The 19,119-nt window shown below is 33.0% G+C and overlaps 2 protein-coding genes across 2 annotated transcripts; both read left to right on the forward strand.

Moving 5' to 3' along the window:
* The first annotated feature begins 6,251 nt into the window (after positions 1–6,251).
* On the forward strand, positions 6,252–13,223 carry LOC108332040 (uncharacterized). The gene is made up of 11 exons (XM_017567132.2): positions 6,252–6,439; positions 7,390–7,606; positions 8,696–8,788; positions 8,867–8,968; positions 9,043–9,210; positions 9,333–9,421; positions 11,293–11,414; positions 11,527–11,708; positions 11,996–12,280; positions 12,492–12,639; positions 12,742–13,223. The coding sequence occupies exons 1-11, from the start codon at positions 6,276–6,278 to the stop codon at positions 13,113–13,115; spliced, it is 1,944 nt and encodes a 647-aa protein (XP_017422621.1). The 5' UTR covers positions 6,252–6,275; the 3' UTR covers positions 13,116–13,223.
* Positions 13,224–13,917: 694 nt separating this feature from the next.
* On the forward strand, positions 13,918–17,615 carry LOC108330123 (CBBY-like protein). Its single transcript, XM_017564633.2, has 8 exons — positions 13,918–14,312; positions 14,392–14,462; positions 14,573–14,731; positions 15,181–15,247; positions 15,415–15,510; positions 15,759–15,805; positions 16,012–16,092; positions 17,417–17,615. The coding sequence occupies exons 1-8, from the start codon at positions 13,968–13,970 to the stop codon at positions 17,538–17,540; spliced, it is 990 nt and encodes a 329-aa protein (XP_017420122.1). The 5' UTR covers positions 13,918–13,967; the 3' UTR covers positions 17,541–17,615.
* Positions 17,616–19,119: the final 1,504 nt, after the last annotated feature.

Consider the following 19,119-nt stretch of genomic DNA (forward strand, 5'->3'; position numbering starts at 1 on the left):
ATTCACAAGGCAAATCAATTTTATTACATTCACTATAAGGGTACAAGTGTTTCAAAGTAAAACACTATCATGTAAAGGATGACTAAATCTAAGATGCCAAATATTATTCTTCCATGGAAAAAATTGTTTAAGTTGTGTAAACTAGTTTTTGGACAAGACTTCATTGTGTAAAGGTCATGTGTTGAACTTTACCTACACCAACCATTCTCATATATCTTTAATCCAAAATCCAATACTCATGAATGAAAAAAGAAAATTTAGATGGTAAGGAATGAATGAGCTGAGAAATTGAAATAAGATTCAAAGTGAAATTAAGAACATAAAGCACATTGGAGTGAAAAAGAGATATAGACAGAAAAAAACTATACCAAAAATATTGGTTTGAATCTCATTACCTTTATGCAATTTAACATGGATGGGAGAAATGTGTTTATGAATTTGAAACAAGAAAAAATTGTTACAAACATGAATAAAAGATCTTATGTCAATGATCCAAGTATTTTTGGGAAAAAGATTAGACAAGGCGCAAACAATAACCCGAGGTTTTGTTTAGAAGGAAGGTGGAAATGTGATAAAAAAAATTATACCATTCAAAATATGATTGTTGCAAAAGAGACATTAAGGTTTGATGTTTCTTAGGCTTTGTTCACTTGAATGGATTTGGGAGAGAGTGATTGAACGAATTTGAGAAGATTTAAAGATAAATTTTTTGTTGTTTATTTGAGTGGATTTGGAAGTATGTGAGAGTGAATTTGGAAGTAAAGTTTGTGAGAATTACTGTAAGATTTGATTGATATTACAGATTTGATTGAGAAAATCCAGTGGTGGTATCATAACCTTTATTAATATCGTTATTGAACATTATGAGTAGAATGAGAATTCTGCATGCGAGGACGAAGTACATTTTTTTATAACATGTTTTTATAGTGTGACTAGGACGATCACAATGAGCAAACACTTTATAACTTCGACCACAACCATAATCCTATTGGAATTTGAGGAAGTCTGAGATCAAATACCAAAACCACCACATTATGTGTCAAAGAGGGAAAATAACCAAGGTATGAGAATCATCAATATGCACCAAATTGACATTACTATTCGATAAAAAGGAGAAAACATGATCAAGATTTGTTAACGAATACATCATCCTAATTTGAGAATGAACAACTGAGTATTGTTCATTAAGTCTTTTAAGAAAATGAAGGACATAATCGTCATCACCGTAACAATGTATAGTAGGAAAAAGATTGCAAAAAAAAAATTGATATTGAAATAACATGAAGGTAGGATTAAAGTTGGTCTAATTCATGTAAAAAGAGTTTGTAATTAAGTGAAATAAGCATTAATACTGATAGGACCTTGGAAAAGAGAGTATATCTCTTATTGGATATTAGAGATACAAAAAACATTTCCTCGATAGTAACCTTTTTCCAAAGTACTCCATATCTTAACAATGGTTTCCATTCAACAAACACTTGGAGCAATATTAACATCAAAAGAGTGAACGAGCCATAACATTACAGTGGAATTACAACGATCCCAATGGCTAAACATGACGAAGCCAGGATGTGGACGATAATGAGAACCCAATAAGGACCATTTTGATCACCCACTAATATGCTCAAATTTGGAATGATTTCATTTGAAATGTCATATTTGCCCTTCATACATTGTAAAATACCACATAGAAATGAAAGTATTTGATTCCAAAGTTTGTATAATCGATTCCAACGCATGGTTAATAATAAATAAAGCATACATGGGTGCATTGTTTTTGTGAAGCTATGTAATTTTTTGCAGGTGAGAGATATGTTGGTTGGAGATTATGACCCATAGTGGAGACTGGTCTATGGTGATTCGAGGTTGATGGCTACTGCCATGTTAAAGATGAAGATGAAGAACAAAACTTGAAGAAGGAGTTCAAGAAGAGTTGTATTCAGTTATTGAGGGTGTTGTATTCAGTTCCCATTTTGAGTATTCAGTTCTAGTGGAGAGAACAAATGCAAGTGATGCTTGTATTTAGTTCCCGCAAGCTTGTATTCGGTTTCACTTCACCCCTCGTCACTTGTATTTGGTTCCCATGGTGATTTATTCGGTTCCAGAAGCCTGCACACTTTTCCTCCATGCACTGATGTGTTTCCAAGCTTGGTGGTGTGCGTTGTGAGTCGTGACGAAGGTCTACAAGATGCAGAGGTCCATGAACATGTCCATGCAATAGGCCTAAAGTGCATGTAGAAATGGGAGTCCAAGGAGTTCCTTTTAATGGCAACACCCCTAACACTTTCTTTGTGTTGCAGGTTTTACGAAGGAGAAGGTGACTTTGGTCATACTTAAAGCTGGTGGAGGTGTTGTGAGGGAATACTACGTTGTGAAGGTGGTGGACCTTCATCATATGACCATGAAGGTGTTTGGTGGTCATGGAACCCTTGTTAACAAGTTTTTATACTATTGCAGGTTAAGGCGATATGTAGTGGAGTCTCACTTGAAGCATATTTTATTACATGGTTTCTTCCATGCTAACCTTGAGCATAGTGTTCTTGTTCTTAGAATTGTTAAGTTGTCTCTCATGACTTATCTTTTTAGAATGAGGGAGAGGAGATAGGAAGGATGTGTTTGGATGGGTATGACATATACCCCTATGAAAATGGAGAAAAATGTGTTTGAGTGTGATTATTTATACAATTCATTTATTCTTACTCACTCTTCCTCTCCAGTGGAGAGAAATTTCTCCATTTCCTTCTTATTTCTATTCTTCAAAACAAGTTTTTACTTTATTTCTATTTTACTTCCATCTATTGTATATTTTTTTGCATGTATTTTACTTCCAATGCAAATAGAAGATTAATGATTTGTTTGGATTTTAAAAAATATATTCAAAATATATTATATTTTAAAAATAATTATATTAAAAAACTATTATATTTTAAAATAGTAATATTCAAAAAATATTATATTTTCCACTTGGCACTAAATTATATTAAAAAAATATTATATTTTAAAAGTAATTATTTCAATTTACTAAATTACCTTTTTTTTACATTTTAAAAATTAATTTTTTTTTCTCTTTATAAATATTTTTACAATTAAATATAACATTAACAAATGTTATTTTATATTACTTTTATAATTAGGGGTATTTTGATAATCTTCAATTTCTACCAATTAAACAAATTTTTTTGTGTCACATCGGTTAAATCCTATACTAATTTTCACAAACTTTACTTTCAAATCCACTCTCACTCACTTCCAAATCCACTCAAAAACAACAATAAATTCACTCTCAAATTTCTTCAAATCCATCCAGCCACTCTCTTCCAAATCAATCATCTAAAGTGAACAAAATGCTTTAATAAACTAAACTATTTTTTATGCAAATTACCTAAACAAATTCCTATATGACTAACTATGCAAAATGAATAAATAAATCAAACCAATAACTTTAAAATAGAAAAATTACTTGTTGAACCAAGTTTGAGTCCAAAGCTAGTCAAAGTGATTTTGAGAGCAAATGTATTTCTATATAATTTTGGGTTTTGATGCAATGTTATGTATTAATGGTTGATTTTCTCATCTAGACAAGTTTAATATGATGCTAATAAAATGATAAAACAAAGAATTGATCAAAATATGAAGACAGTAAGAAATGTCTAATTCTCAAAGCTTTTGAAACCTAAATCCTATGCAATGGTCAAAATCTACAAAATTCATATAAAAAGAGGTAATTGTTGATACCAACATGAATAAAAACACTAAACAAACATGTTAAGTTGATTTAATCAATGTTGAAATCACAAAAACGCACAATCAATGTTGAAAACAAGTCAAAAGCAAGTGATGGGAATTTTAACTATATTACCTAACTTTGAAAAAAATAAGGATTTTGCATTCTAAACCGAAAACTAATTATTGGAACATGTTAAAGATCATGGAAAAAAAATTAAAAATAGTAAGAAAAAACAAAAGCAGATATTTGAACTCAAAATCACGATGTGGGTTGCAAGATGAAAAAATGAATTTTTGAAGATAAAACCAACAACTTGATTCTTGATTACTACTTTTCAGCTTTTGATATCAGTCACTTCATTGAAAAACATTGGATTATCAAGTGACATTGCACTACTTTGATATTGATCTTGAATTCAGAAATCAAATATAGAAAATGATAAAAGTTGGAAAATTAATGATCAAACATCCCTTAATTGATTTTGACAGCAAGAACATAAAATGAGTTTGAGAAGCATGAAATTGAAACTTAACTTGCAAGAACTTAAAAAAGAAAGATGTAAAATTGCTTGAAATTTAAATGGCAATCAAGAAATGAATTCAAGAACAGTAAATCAAAGCACTAACAATGAAGGGAAATAGAAATCTACATTAAAACTGGAAAATGAAAGAAAAGGTTTAGAGTATTAGCTTGGAAGATTCTAACAATATTGTGGCCTTGATCTTGTTGGGTACAAACAAAGTTCCACATCGGATAAAATAAGAGATGGATATGGGTTTATATACACATAAGATATCTTCATTTTTAAGAGGCCTTTTGGAGTGGTATCAAAAGCAAACAAAAGCAAATCCGTGAGAGCTTAGCCCAAAGTGAACAATATCTTACTAGTGTGGACAATATCTTACTAGTGTGATGCTTAGTGTTTGACGAAAAGACTTCCGCTGTAGGGGAGGTGGAGGTAGAGAACCATTGTCCTTTATTATCCGTGAGGGTGGACAATATCTTACTAGTGTGGAGATCTATGTGTACTTCCCTACAGATCAATTTCAAAATGTTTCTTTATGTTTCGATATTTCACATGCATGTTCTAGCCTATTTATCTTTACGATTAGTTGTATAATAGAATACTAACTTTTTTTGAACATTAGAGGAAACAACATGAGATTATAATATGTTACTTGATTTGAATATATCTTTCAGTGTTCTGACTCTTTTATTTTTTATTGTATCCTAATGAGTATTAACTAGTTCTTTCTATATTTATTTTGTAGAAACTATGTTTTCAACTCTAATGACATCTTCATCTAAATTAGCACATAGTAATATATGTTTGAGTTTTACATTTTTAATAATTTGTAGCTTTGACTTTCATTTCTAGAAAAGCAATCTTCTATTATCATCAAGAATTCCTTTTTCAATGACTTTAGATAAACCTTGATATAAATATATATATATATATATATATATATATATATATATATATATATATATATATTAAGAAATAATTGGAATAGTGTCATTTCACTCATCGAATCTATTAAACCTTTTCCTAGAAGTTTTTTTCTTCTTAAATACAATTACTTATTATGTTTGTGAGTAAATTTAGTTTAAAAATGCATAAATAAATAAAATAGTTTTATATTTTAAAAACAACTTATACTTAAGATATTATTTATTTAAAAGAAATGGAATAGTGTCATTTCACTCATTGAGTTTATTTGTTTAAACTTTTTCTTAGAAGGGATTGTGTTTTAATACAATTACTTATTATATTTTTAAGTAAATTTATTTTAAAAAACCATAACTAGAAAAACATTTTATTTTTTAAAAGCAAAGCAACTTATAAAATCCAGATGGACATAAGAAAGAGAAAATACTTTCAAATCAAATATACGGTAAATAAATATATATTGAGTTGCTTATATAAAAATTACTTAAAATAAATCAATTAATTATTTTTATCATTAACAAATATATAATAATCAAATGATTTAGTTTAAGTTGTTCCACATTATTTATACCCAAACACATGCCAATACCATTATGTTAATCCATAGTCATTAAATTCATATCCATTACATTACAATATATTTTAACCTTATTTTATTTTAGAAGTTGCCATATTTAGAACAAAATTATACGTTTAATTACACTCTTGGTTCCATATAGTTAGATTTTATTTTCTATAATTTAAAACATCCCATTTCAGATCATATCGTTAGAACCATTTTACGTTTTTTCTCTGCTTCCTCAAATATTGACTAACATCGTTTATATGATATAATTCACGTAAATTTCAATAATGCAAACGAATTTAGACGACGAGGTGAATAAAATAAAATAAAAATGATAATATGAAATGTTTTAAACTATCTTTTGGAATAGTGAAATCGAATTCATATATATATATATATATATATATATATATATATATATATATATTTATTTATTTATTTTTATTTTTTTTTGACGTGAAATCCTAATCCCAACGAGTTTAGAAAAAAAAGTATATAACAGGAAAACGCGAAACCTAACTAACACTCAAGAAATGGCGGAGAAGTTTGGAGTAGCAGCAGTAGCAGAAGAGAGCTCTAACTCCAGGGTTCCACACCATACGACAGCGAAGCTCGTCGTTTTGGCCGACCTCAACGTTGATCCTCCCGAAGCCGACGACGACGACTCTTCCCTTGTCCCTCCTCCATCGATTGCAACGTAATACTCTCTTCCTCATTCTGGCATAATTTCAATTTTCCCTTTTCATCTTTTGTTTTATGATTTTCTGCCTTGGAGAACCAATTGAAATCTCTAATTTAGAAACTTACCAAACCCTTAGAGGTCATAGCCAGAAGAACATTAATTTTTTAAACTCTGCGTAAATTTAAATGTTGTGAGACTTTTGGAAATATAGTCAGTCTTCATCTTTTTATGGCTGTATTGAAAGCATTGCAAATTGCAATGGCTGTTTGTTTCGGGTGGGTTGTTTTGGGTGTAGGCTGAAAGAGCAGGAAGATGGAGAAAGGGTGTTAATTTTGTTGAAGGTAGTGGCTTCCGTAACAGACTGTGGTGGGTTACATGATGTATTGTAGGGGAAATTTATAAGGATGAATACGGTTATATTTTATATTTTTGGGAGGACTAAAATGTGGTGACTTTTTAGCTCTTTGAGTGATTAAATTTTAGTTTTTTATTAAAAAAACTAACATAGTGACATGTGTAACATGGATAACCAACTTCAGGTTGAGGGATTACTGAAAGAATAAAGTGTAAAAGGAAAGTACTACAGGTTTAGGTATCAAAAGTGGAAATATTTTTTATTGGAATGTATAAGCCTGCATTTCATTGTGATTTTCCATGCAATTTCAATTTTAGAACTTCCTACTTATTGATTCCTTAACTAGTGTCCTAAAGGTATTAGTTAGTAGCACCCAATATAAAATATATAAGTACTTCTTTGCGCTGTGTTATAATATGACATATTATTCATCGTGATTTTTTCTGCATTTTTCCGTTTTGTTATGTAGAAGATATGTTTTCTTGCTTATGACTCGTTTAATGGTCACCAATATTCTCTAAAATGTCGTTTTGATGGTAGGACCTATTACTGTCTGAGACAGTATCTGTTTGTTGCTTCTTGTCATTTATATTTTTTAATGAATATATAGTTTGGCGAATGATGAAAGTGGTCAAGATAAGAGTTTGTTGTCCAAAGACACTGATAGCATTGAAGGTGAAAGTAAAAAGTTGAACAAACTGGGCAGATGTCGTTCCAGACTTAGCAAGACAGAGTCTTCTCTTGATTGTGGAGCTGATGCAGATGGTGATCAACATGTTCAAGGACCTCCTTCATCTCGGGAGGAAAAAGTTAGCAGTGTGAAGACTGTAAGTTTACTCTAATGTTGTTAGATATTTTCCTCATTTATTAAAAACATCCTACTTTTAAACTCTAGTAAGTTTGTGTGTCCTTGAGAATACACACACACACAGAGTGAGGAAATGTGAAGGTGAGAACTCTTTTATTTTGAGAAATGAGAACTATACAATCATACATGAAATGTCAAGATTGAAAGTTAGTTGGTGGTCACATGAGTACTTAAAAAACCATGTCTATTTTTTCTTTTAATCTAGACCACTAAGATGTAATCTAATGGTTTATATTCATTGTTCTAATTTGTTTTTAAAAGTGACAAGTTTTCTCAGAATCAAAATGTCTATTTTTTTTATTTGTTGAATTATTTAGGAAGTTGATACATGGGCAATCAGATATAAATTTCAACTGTTATTTCCAGTAAAATATGACCAGAGATTAATCATGCCAAGTCATGGTGATGGAAATAGTTTTTAACATGTTTTTCTTTATTAGATAAAATATTTCTAGCCATCCTATTGAGATGTGGTGTATATGGGATACCAGTTGAAGATGGAGACATTTTCTTGTTTCTATGTTGCCATTTAGAAAAAAAAAGTTCTCAATGTTTTCTTCTCAAGTTTTGAACGTGTTGTAGCTGTTATGAATTTTTACTGAGCCTAAAATGTTGTATTTATTGGGACAAGGTGACTTGGTGATAGTCCAATATTCAAACATTATTCTTTTTTCTCTGTACTTCCTTTTTATGTGTAGAATGGCAGCATAATTTCAATATAACTCAATTGGTTATTTGTTGTTTTGCTTATATGTAACGTATTATAATGGGTTTTGTTTGATATGGATCTATGGCTGTGAATCAAGTCTAGTGCCAGCTGTTCACTCAACCGGTAGCTTACTATGATTGATTTTATTTTGTTTTCTTAGAAACTAATCACTGCATTTCCATATTCAGTTGCTTATTTAGCAAAGTGGGACATTGTAAAGCCAAGACTGCAATTTTAACAATAATAATTTGTTTTCATGCCACTGTAATTTTTGCCATTGTTGTTATTATTGCTGTTGTTGTTTTTGTTTTATTACCAACAAAATAAGTTTATGTTTAGGGCTTGGTTCATGTTGCAAAGAAGATGCCCAAAAATGCTCATGCTCATTTTATACTTGGCCTAATGTACCAAAGATTAAGCCAGCCTCAAAAGGTACTAAGCAGTGCTTTCAATTGTACTTGTTACTATTGATACGGATAACTTACTCGATGTCTATCAAAAAAATTTTAGGCTGTGTTGGCTTATGAGAAGGCAGAACAGATCTTGCTCAGGCCTGAGGCTGAGATTGATAGGCCAGAGTTGCTTTCGTTAGTTCAGATTCACCATGCACAGGTGCAATGGTCATAATTTGATGGATTAATGATTCTAATATCTCTGTTCATTAACATATTTTATAATCCTTTTAGTGCCTGTTACTAGAAAGTTCATCAGAAAATAGTTCTGATAAAGAACTTGAGCCTCATGAACTTGAGGAGATTCTGTCTAAGCTGAAAGAGTCAGTGCAGTCAGATGTTAGACAGACAGCTGTATGGAACACACTGGGTTTTATCCTTCTTAAAACTGGTCGCGTGCAGGTACAAATACTTGGTTGCTCGTCTTCTTTTTACTTTAATGTTCTAGAGGCATATGTGATATTTTTGTGTCAATATTTGATGTGACTTTGCTTTGACCAATGTGACTTCCAATGCTGGTGTAGAGTGCTATCTCAGTTTTGTCATCATTGTTGTCCATTGCACCAGAGAACTATGATTGCCTAGGAAATCTTGGGATTGCTTATCTTCAAATGTAAGTATGAGTGGTAATTGTCTTGCGTATTATTATTTTTTCTTTTCAACAAAAATAGTGACTTTTAACAAATTCTTAATCCATCCTTGAACAATATGTACAGGTTTCATTTATCTCTTTTGCTTTCTGAATAATATTTAGCACTGTGGATTGTTAATTAAGAAATTTGCTGAGGAAACAATGACAAGTTTCGAAAGAACATATAGATTTATGCATCAAATTGTCTTATGAACACTTACAGAAATGTCAATTATAATGGAAATATATTTTAAAAATTATAGATTTGCCAGGAAATTCGGAATTGAGACTTGCTGTTAGGAAACTTGAGTCCCACATATGGGATTGTATAGTCTAACTTTTGTGCTGTCATGGTGTAGTTGTCCAAGGCTTTATCAATTTGTATTATAGTTTTCCATTAGTTGTAAAGGAGTGACACTGTTGGTGATGTCAGCATTTTCGTGTTGTCTAGGACTAGTTGAAGAGCTACTGAGCAGTTAGCCTGTGTGGGATGTTAGAATCTAATTCTAGGTTAAGAGATTTGATTCTCACATTGGAAGTATGGGATTCTAATATCGTGTTTGTTTATAAGGCCTTGGGCTCTGACTACAACTGCTACCTTTTGTGGTGTGACTCTCCCTACGTTCTTATCACTTCTAGGATGGACAGTTACAATACGGGATATGGACACAGGAATACATTGACTCGGGAATATATCATAGGAGCCAATATTCTCTCCAAAACCACTATATTGAGATAACGGTTGTATTGATCCTTAAGTAGATTTATATTGCACTATGTGTGTGTGCCCTTAAAAATTAAGGGAAAATGCCTATAATTAAAATCATATTCTGATTAAGTTTCATGACCTAGTGGTCCAAAAGAAAGCTGCTAAACAACATATCAACATGTCCAAAATAGGAAATCTGCAAGAAGAGGTTGGCTGAACGAGATGGGTGGCAGAGGTTGATTGGCCAGATGAAGCCATTTCAGCTGAACAGAAAAGAAAGAAGATGTGCAGTTTGTCAGAAGTTGCCATGCCACCGGAAGTGTGCACAGAAACCTCATTGGAAATGCTTCTTGAAATAGAGAGGCGGAAGGGCTGATTTGCAAAAGAGGGGAGTAAAAATAGTGGGTTATAGGTTAAAATAGAAAGTTACTCATTCATCCTTAATGCAAAAAAGAAAAAAAAAGAAAACACCTAAACAACCCCATTTCCCAGCCAGGAGTTTAGTTCTTTAGGTAAAACCTAAATGATCTGTTGCAATTTTGCATGCTCAACGCTGCACAACAGCCGCTACCTTGAGGTGTGATGCTAATGCCCCATTGACTATAATGGGAATACAACAAATATTCAAATTTTTAGGATATGATGCAAATATAATTAATATTAGTTATTTTAAATTAAAATCAAATAAAATTTTAAATTCACAATAGAGAATTGATGATTTAAAAATGAGCACATACCATTACAAATGTAATGTAATACAAAAAGTTATATTGTTGTGGTATTCTAATCTTTATTAGTATACAGTTCTTAAACTATATATGAAATGCAATCAAAATATTTGAAGTGTCCAAGTGTCCATGCAGTATCCAACATGGATACATATTTGACATGGTTAAGACCCGACAGCTACAATTTAGAGGTGTCTGTACTTCTTAGCTTGTACATTTAAGCAATTGTGGCTGTCACTTTTATGATACGAAATTTATGCTTCCTTTTCTGGGTTAGTACTCTCTGGAATATTGCATTAAATTATTTGGGAAATACTAGTCCTTTTGGGGCTTTAATTAAAAGGGTTGATATGAATTTTATTCTGTTTATATTTTTCCTCACTAGTCAATACTCCAACGTTTATCTTGCCTTGCAGTGGGAATTTGGAATTATCTGCAAAATGTTTCCAGCAATTGATTTTAAAAGATCAAAATCATCCTGCAGCTTTGGTCAACTATGCTGCCCTTCTCTTGGGTAAATATGCTTCAGTTGTGGCAGGTACTTTTATTTTTCTGGCTCTAAGATCTCAATTTTTGTGGGATATTACCTTTCTTTCTCCTTTATTCTTAATAGATGCCGAATTTTTCATAGTATGTTTTTTTAATGCCAGGTCCGGGTGCAAGTGCCTCTGAAGGTGCCATGGCTGATCAGATCATGGCTGCAAAAGTTGCCAAGGAATGTTTGTTGGCTGCAATTAAAGCAGATAGCAAATCAGCCCATCTATGGGCAAATCTTGCCTATGCATTTTCTATTAGTGGTGATCATCGAAGTTCCAGCAAGTGCTTGGAGAAGGTGCTCATGGCTCCTTGCTACAGTCATTTATAGCGTATTTATTGAGGTTGTTTATTGGTTTCTTGGTTCTTGTTATTGGTGGAAATTTTTTCTCGATCCTTTTATATGTATATTTTTCATAATTAAAATGAGAGGAATTACTCTCACGTATTAGGTGTGTATGTATTGCATAGTGTTAGTTGCACTTTTGAAGTTTCCACCTCACCAAATGAAAATCAGCCTGTGGAAATTCTGTGATCAGCATTCACATTTGCTAAATTTTTCCTTTTGTCGCCATTTCTTCGTAGGCTGCCAAACTGGAGCCCAATTGCATGTCTACTCGATATGCTGTTGCTATCCATCGAATAAAGGAGGCAGAAAGATCACAAGATCGCAGTGAACTGCTTTCATGTGCTGGAAATGAAATGGCTTCCATAATAAGAGATGGTGATTCATCCCTGGTCGAGATTCCAATAGCATGGGCTGGGCTTGCCATGGTTCACAAGGCTCAGCATGAGATAGTGGCAGCATATGAAAGTGAAAAGCACGGGTTGAGAGAGGTTGAAGAGCGTGCTCTTTGCAGTTTAAAGCAGGTAATGTATTATTTTGGTTATTATCCTAGAATGACCTAGCTTTTATCTTGATAATCCACGTGCTAATTGAGGTTTTATCAGCATATTGTATTGTTTACAATGCGTGAGTCTTTCATCTGGAGCTAAAATGTCACAATCCAATGTATTTGGTGTTTCTATGATGATGGATATAGTTTGTTATATGTTTGGCATGCCATACTTTTGCCACCAGGCTATAGCAGAAGATCCAAATGATGCGGTGCAGTGGCATCAACTCGGCGTTCATAGTCTCTGTGCTCGGCAATTCAAAACATCACAAAAGTACTTCAAAGCTGCTGTTGCCTGTGACAGGGATTGCAGCTATGCGTGGTCTAACCTAGGTATGTTCTATCTGTTGTACTAGGAATGTGCATGTTCTCATCATCTACTTTAATCCCTTTTTCGGAAGAGTTTTTTGATAATACAGTTTTTTGATAATATAGGTGTCTCACTTCAACTATCAGAGGAACCATCACAAGCTGAAGAAGTATACAAGAAAGCATTGTCTTTGGCAACAACTGAACAAGCGCATGCTATATTATCCAATTTGGGAATTCTGTACCGCCATCAGAAACAATATCAACGTGCGAAGGCCATGTTTACGAAGTCACTTGAACTTCAGTCTGGGTATGCTCCTGCATTCAACAATCTGGGTCTTGTGTTTGTTGCTGAGGGTCTTTTGGAAGAAGCCAAGTATTGTTTCAACAAAGCTCTCCAATCAGATCCATTGCTAGATGCAGCTAAATCTAATATGATTAAGGCGGTTGTCATGTCAAAGTTATGCAAAGGCCTCACCTCATGCGCTCTTAAAGAGTGATATTGTCTCCCTCAAGCATTTATTAAAATGGATAAAAGAGAAATGTACTTGTATCATTAGTGCTTTCAGAATAGCAATTGAGTAAATAGTTTCATTTTCTTCTAGCTATATATATGATTATGATGGCCACTAAAAAATAAAAGTAAAAGGACTAAATAAATACCATAAACTTGTAGCAGGTAAAAATACTTCGTACACCAGTCTGTGTTATCAAAATTGGAATACAATAAAAATATCATTAAAGAAACAAAGCAAGCAAAAGAAAGTGGCATGACCAAACCAAATCCAATAAAACTTGAGAAAATCTATAGTTAATTGTTTGATAGTCCAAAATAATATATATTAAAACTTACAAAAGATGGGATATCAGAAATTACATGTACCATAAGTTATAACTATTTCCTACTCAATAGGTGAAACTAAAATATATTTGATATAGCTAAATACAATTTTCAGCCTGTTTGTTTAACTCAAGGAATCAAGGATGTATAAAAATGCTTTAATCACAAATAAATTATCACATTCCAACCGAAAAGCATCCAGGCTGTTATAAGAAACTTCAATAACCAAAATATAATCCATAATTTCGGCATGAACAACATCTTTTAACACTAAGTCCAGCAGCAAAGCATTAGCAAAAATTATTTCTAAAAACAACAGTGTTTGAGAAGTCACTGTTTTAGTTTGTTTCTGTGGACAAAAAACCACACTTTCCTTAAGAAAAAAAGTATTGTTCCACGTGGCGAGTGTTGAGAAGGCTGAACCTAATCGAAACCTGTGTTGGACGTTGGAAGTTGGAAGCAAAGAAGCAGATAATAAACTGAAAAAAAGAGAGTAGAAGGTGTGTGATCAATGGCAGCTGCAAGTAGCATCATCTCCATCTCCTCTGCGTCACTCTTCACTCCAACAACACCTCAACCAAAAACCCATTGCCTCCTCAAACACACCAAGGACAATGATCATCTTCCAACATCATCCTTCACTACTCTTTCTTCTCTTAGGATATCAAAACCAACATCAACCTTTGGAGTCACTTCAACCACAAGGGTCAATATTCCTCCTCGTAGGTTGAGTTGTTCGGCCTCTGCATCTTCCTCTTCCACTCTTCCCTCGGCTCTTCTATTTGACTGTGATGGAGTCCTTGTAGATACTGAGAAAGATGGTCACCGCATTTCTTTCAACCAAACCTTCCAAGAAGTACACATACAAACACTTATTTGTTCACTTTTTTCTTTAACAAATGTCTTATTGGTTTGTCTCTGCTTTTATCATGCAGAGAAATCTGGGAGTTACATGGGATGTGGACTTGTATGGAGAATTGCTCAAAATTGGAGGTGGAAAAGAAAGGTTTGGTATAGTTAAAACCTTAAACATCTCTAGATTAAAAAAATTTGAATTCATCATATGAATGAATTTCAAGTCATAATCGATGTGCATTTTTTTCTCTTTTTTACCAGGATGACAGCATACTTTAACAAGACAGGTTGGCCTGCGAATGCCCCAGCAGGTGAACAAGAAAGAAAAGAATTCGTTGCTTCTCTTCACAAACAAAAGACTGAACTATTCATGGTTCTTATTGAGAAAAAACTGTTGCCTCTTCGTCCAGGTGTCGCAAAGTTGGTTACTATCTGTTCTTTATCTTTTATCCAAATTCTTTATAGAGTGGCTTTTGTTTAAAGTTTAAAATAAAACCATTCCTTACCCGCCATCTAATTCTTGTTTTACCACTGGATTGATTTGTTTCATGATTTGATTTTGCTTCCTCTATTCTTCATAATTAAAGTTTAGAACAGCATAATTTTATTCGAACTTGAAATTCAAGAGAGATCAATTACCAATTACATAATCGATTTAGAACATGCAAAGCATTCCATATCTTGAGTTCTTGATCTTGTTTCCTCCTAAACTTTTATCCAATATTTTCTCTGCTATCATTCAATTTCTATCTAACATTCATGGTTTTTATGTATGTGTGTCAAAATTAAAAAAACTGTATTATTATCATCATAGAAAGATAAATCGTGCCTTGTCTTATTGCATGTCTCCCTTTTTATCAAACATATAGGATTATCGATCAGGCTTTTGCTCAAGGAGTCCAAGTTGCAGTTTGCAGCACTTCCAATGAAAAGGCGGTATGCATAATCAATTTGCTATTCAATTCCTTGAATCCAATCCGTGCAATTTGAGTTGTTAATAGGCCAACTTTCAAATCGTTATTACTTGTTAAAGTAATTATCAATGAATGAATCATATTCCACTGCTGTTTCATCTTCAGACCTAAGTTGTGAGTTGATTTTAGGTCTCTGCAATAGTATCATTCTTGCTGGGACCTGAGAGAGCAGAAAAAATCAAGATATTTGCAGGAGATGTGGTTCCCCGTAAAAAGCCTGATCCAGTAAGAATTTCATCCTCCTTATGTTAATTTGCTAGATTAACAGGGACACATTCAATAGAAATGAACTAAAAAATGAAACTCAATTTTTACAAGTCCTTTATGCTCAAGTATGAAGTTTAATGTTCTGAAATCTTCAGTGGTTCTATCCATACAAAGTTCTGTTGTGGTATAGCTACCTAGTAGTGTGTTCAAATTGAGTTAGGACTCAATGATCTAGGCATCTAATTGCATCATGTTCTTTCTGACAGGCCATCTATCTGTTAGCAGCCAGCACTCTGGGTGTTGAACCTTCAAGGTATATCTCACTATGCTAATGCCTAGGTGATGATAACTTGTGCTAAAACTATTATTCAAATAAGAAGCCATGAATTTCTACAGTTGATGGTTATGTTTTGACTCAAAAAGGTGTATTTTATGATGGCTTAACTCAAGTGTCTTACATTTTTTTATTCACTGGCATGTCACATTTGAATGTGAAATTTCGTTATTTGTTTTCTGCAGATGTGTTGTGGTGGAGGACAGTGCCATAGGCCTAGCAGCTGCTAAAGCAGCTGGAATGACATGTATTGTAACAAAGAGCGGGTATGTTTCTACTTCTTAAATGGGATGCAGCTTTTTGTTTTCTAAATTTCTAATTGAAATTAAAGTGCTGATAAAAGACATTGCAACTCTATACTAACATCATACTACTAACAGACAATTTTGTTGACATAGAAAACCAATATATACTATCAAAAACATCACATGTCAGTAACTGAAGCTATCCAAATACTTATATTTTTTTGTCCATTGGTAAATGACATTCTTTTGTAAGGATGCCATGAAAATGTTTAACTCACCTAACAATATTTAATCATGTTTGAAAACAATGTAAAATACTTGGGCACATAATTCGAAAGTTATCTAAGCTGATCAGACTGTTCTGAGAATTGCATCAAGCATCATTGTGATGTAAAGGCTGCACAGTGATGTAACAGCTCTTAATGCCATCTTGTTATTCACCAAAAAGTGTAAAGTGGACTCAGTCTTCATTATTGAAGTGAGAAAAAGTTACTGAGAAAGTAAATGAATCCGACTGATTGATGCTATATCTGGCAACACTGCTAAATGCTTTCATACACAGCATAAACATTAACAATAAGGCAGTTCTCTGAATTTGGATTGGGTTTAAATGCATCAAGATTCAGTGGAAAGGTTGTCTCAGCTTGCTTTTCTCCTCCACAGTGATTAATATCTCTGCCTAACACGACTAGACAGCATTTATTTTTTTAACTGATTAGGTCGAGTGTATTTTCAGTAGAATTTCCAGCAAACCTTAGGAACTTCCCCAGGTTTCTTTTCTTGAATGTTATAGTTGGACATCTTGAGAATTTAAGTGCATCGTGCATCAAGTAGAGATAAGAAAAGAAAGTTAATTACATTATAAGACTCAAATTTATTATATTAATATTTTGTATTAGAGTTGATATTAATCTTATAAGGATTGAACTCATTTTTCTCTGTTGTATTTTTCCAATAAATTGATCTATTAATGATGTCAGAACGGGTGATTCCTTTTGATGATAATAGATTGAGTTCATGTCTTATTAGTGGTGTGTCTATAGTATGAATTGTTGTTGAAATATAACGCAACCTTGGTTAGGGAGTTCTAAACTTTTGAAACCTAATAAACAGATATCCATAATTTTTAAGGTATATGGGAAAGAAAGATAGGAAGAAAAGGAAAGAGAAGAGAGAGTGATACAGGTTACAAGTGATGCCAATATGTGATGGGAAAAAGGAGAGAAATAAGAGATGAAAGAGAACACGGTGTAATTTAATACCTTTCTTTGGCTTCTGATTTCCCTTTTAGATGTTTGTGCAACAACTTTCTTCAATATTCTGAAACTGTTTCATCCAAATGCAGCTACACAGAAGATGAAGATTTCTTAAATGCAGATGCAGTGTTTGATTGCATTGGAGATCCTCCTGAGGAGAGATTTGATTTGGCATTCTGTGGTAGCCTTCTTGAGAAGCAATATGTGAGCTAGTTTAAGTCAAGGATTTTGTTTCATTCACTATTTCTATTACCATGGGTTCAATAAAGAATCTTCATTTCTTCTTAACCTTAATTTCTTTTCAAGGATGCATCCTTTTCTATCAAATAAATAGAATGAAACACTCTGAAACCTGAAATTAACCTTACAAATATTAAAGCTTCAATTTCTTGTAAACTAAAAAGGCATATTTTGGGAACAGTTGTTAGACTTTGAAACCAAATTTCAATGTCAGCGTGGTTTTCGATTACGAAATGCGCTCATTTCATTTCACGTAATTATATGATAATAGTACTAAACTACTATAACAATTTCAGGTTTTGTTGAAAATAAATGTGTGTAGAAGGTCACTTAATTATTTCTATTTCTTAAAATAATCTTTTATCTTTTGATCATATTTATATATGATGTGGTATAATAGTTATGATAACAACAACAACAAAAAGTCTCTTCTAATTTTAATTTAAAATGTTTTTTATCATAGGATTGCTGTGAAGAATGAGAATAACAATCTAGATAGATTAATATATATGTGTAAAATATTCAAATAAATTGTCTTTAATTTATTTTGAATTGTGAATCAAATCTTCTAGTTTTAGTAGTGAGAATCTTGTAGTGTTGCAATAACGATCACTAGTGCAAAAAGGATTTTAAACGTCTGTTATTTTGGGCTTTTAACGTCTGATCTCTATCCGACGTCTATATGAGTGACGTTAATGAGACGTCGGACCCTTTAGGTCAGACGTCTCTGTAGACGTCGGAACTATATAGGTCTGACGTCTCTATAGACGTCGGACATATATAGGTCCGACATCTATATAGACGTCCGATCCATACAGGTTAGACGTCTCTGAGGTTGCTCCTGACTTATGGTGATTCGAGTTTACAACTTTATATTTTAGTTGAAGAGAATGTATTGTACATTTTTTTTATTGGCTGGTTTTAAAAACGTAGTGGAGGGAATTTAAGGAGTACAAAACGCAAGAAATCGCTGCCATAGAACGCCGCCTAAAGACACGAGAATAATTGCACCAAAACCCAACGAAAACGCATTTTAATCAGTTCAAATTAAAGATAATGCACCAAAGAGTGATGTAATCGGAGTAAAATTAATTTAAAACAATGCAAAAGTGAGAAAACAAACCTCAAAAGCGTAACCCGTAGAGAGAAAACGCGACGAAGATGATGAACAATGAGTGTGCGTAACGGCTGTCTCGCGTTCACGATGTTTTAATGCCAAAATTTAGATGTCGGTTCCCCCAATTAACAGACGTCTAAAGTGCTTCAGAAGTCGGAGTGGCGGGATCAGACATCTAAGCGGAGTCAAAAAGTGACTTTTAAAATTTCTGGATTTAGGGTTTAGAAGTCGGTCCCCCCAACTAACAGACGTCTAAAGTGATTTAGAAGTCGGAGTGACGGGATCAAACGTCTAAACGAAGTAAAAAAGTGACTTTTTAAATTTCTGGATTTAGGGTTTAGACATCGGTTCCCCAATTAACAAACGTCTAAAGTGCTTCAGAAGTCGGAGTGGCGGGATCAGACATCTAAACGGGGTGGGATCAAACGTCTAAAC

This window comes from Vigna angularis, chromosome 4, assembly GCF_016808095.1.
Source record: "Vigna angularis cultivar LongXiaoDou No.4 chromosome 4, ASM1680809v1, whole genome shotgun sequence".
Classification (NCBI taxonomy): domain Eukaryota; kingdom Viridiplantae; phylum Streptophyta; class Magnoliopsida; order Fabales; family Fabaceae; genus Vigna; species Vigna angularis.

Excerpts from the sequence above, each read along its gene's own strand:
- LOC108332040 (XM_017567132.2), top strand. The coding sequence starts at position 6,276 with ATGGCGGAGAAGTTTGGAGTAGCAGCAGTAGCAGAAGAGAGCTCTAAC. Across the intron at positions 9,211-9,332 it reads TTAAAACTGGTCGCGTGCAG|AGTGCTATCTCAGTTTTGTC; the intron begins GTACAAATACTT and ends ATGCTGGTGTAG. Across the intron at positions 12,640-12,741 it reads CTATGCGTGGTCTAACCTAG|GTGTCTCACTTCAACTATCA; the intron begins GTATGTTCTATC and ends TTGATAATATAG.
- LOC108330123 (XM_017564633.2), top strand. The coding sequence starts at position 13,968 with ATGGCAGCTGCAAGTAGCATCATCTCCATCTCCTCTGCGTCACTCTTC. Across the intron at positions 14,463-14,572 it reads ATTGGAGGTGGAAAAGAAAG|GATGACAGCATACTTTAACA; the intron begins GTTTGGTATAGT and ends CTTTTTTACCAG. Across the intron at positions 15,511-15,758 it reads CCCGTAAAAAGCCTGATCCA|GCCATCTATCTGTTAGCAGC; the intron begins GTAAGAATTTCA and ends TCTTTCTGACAG.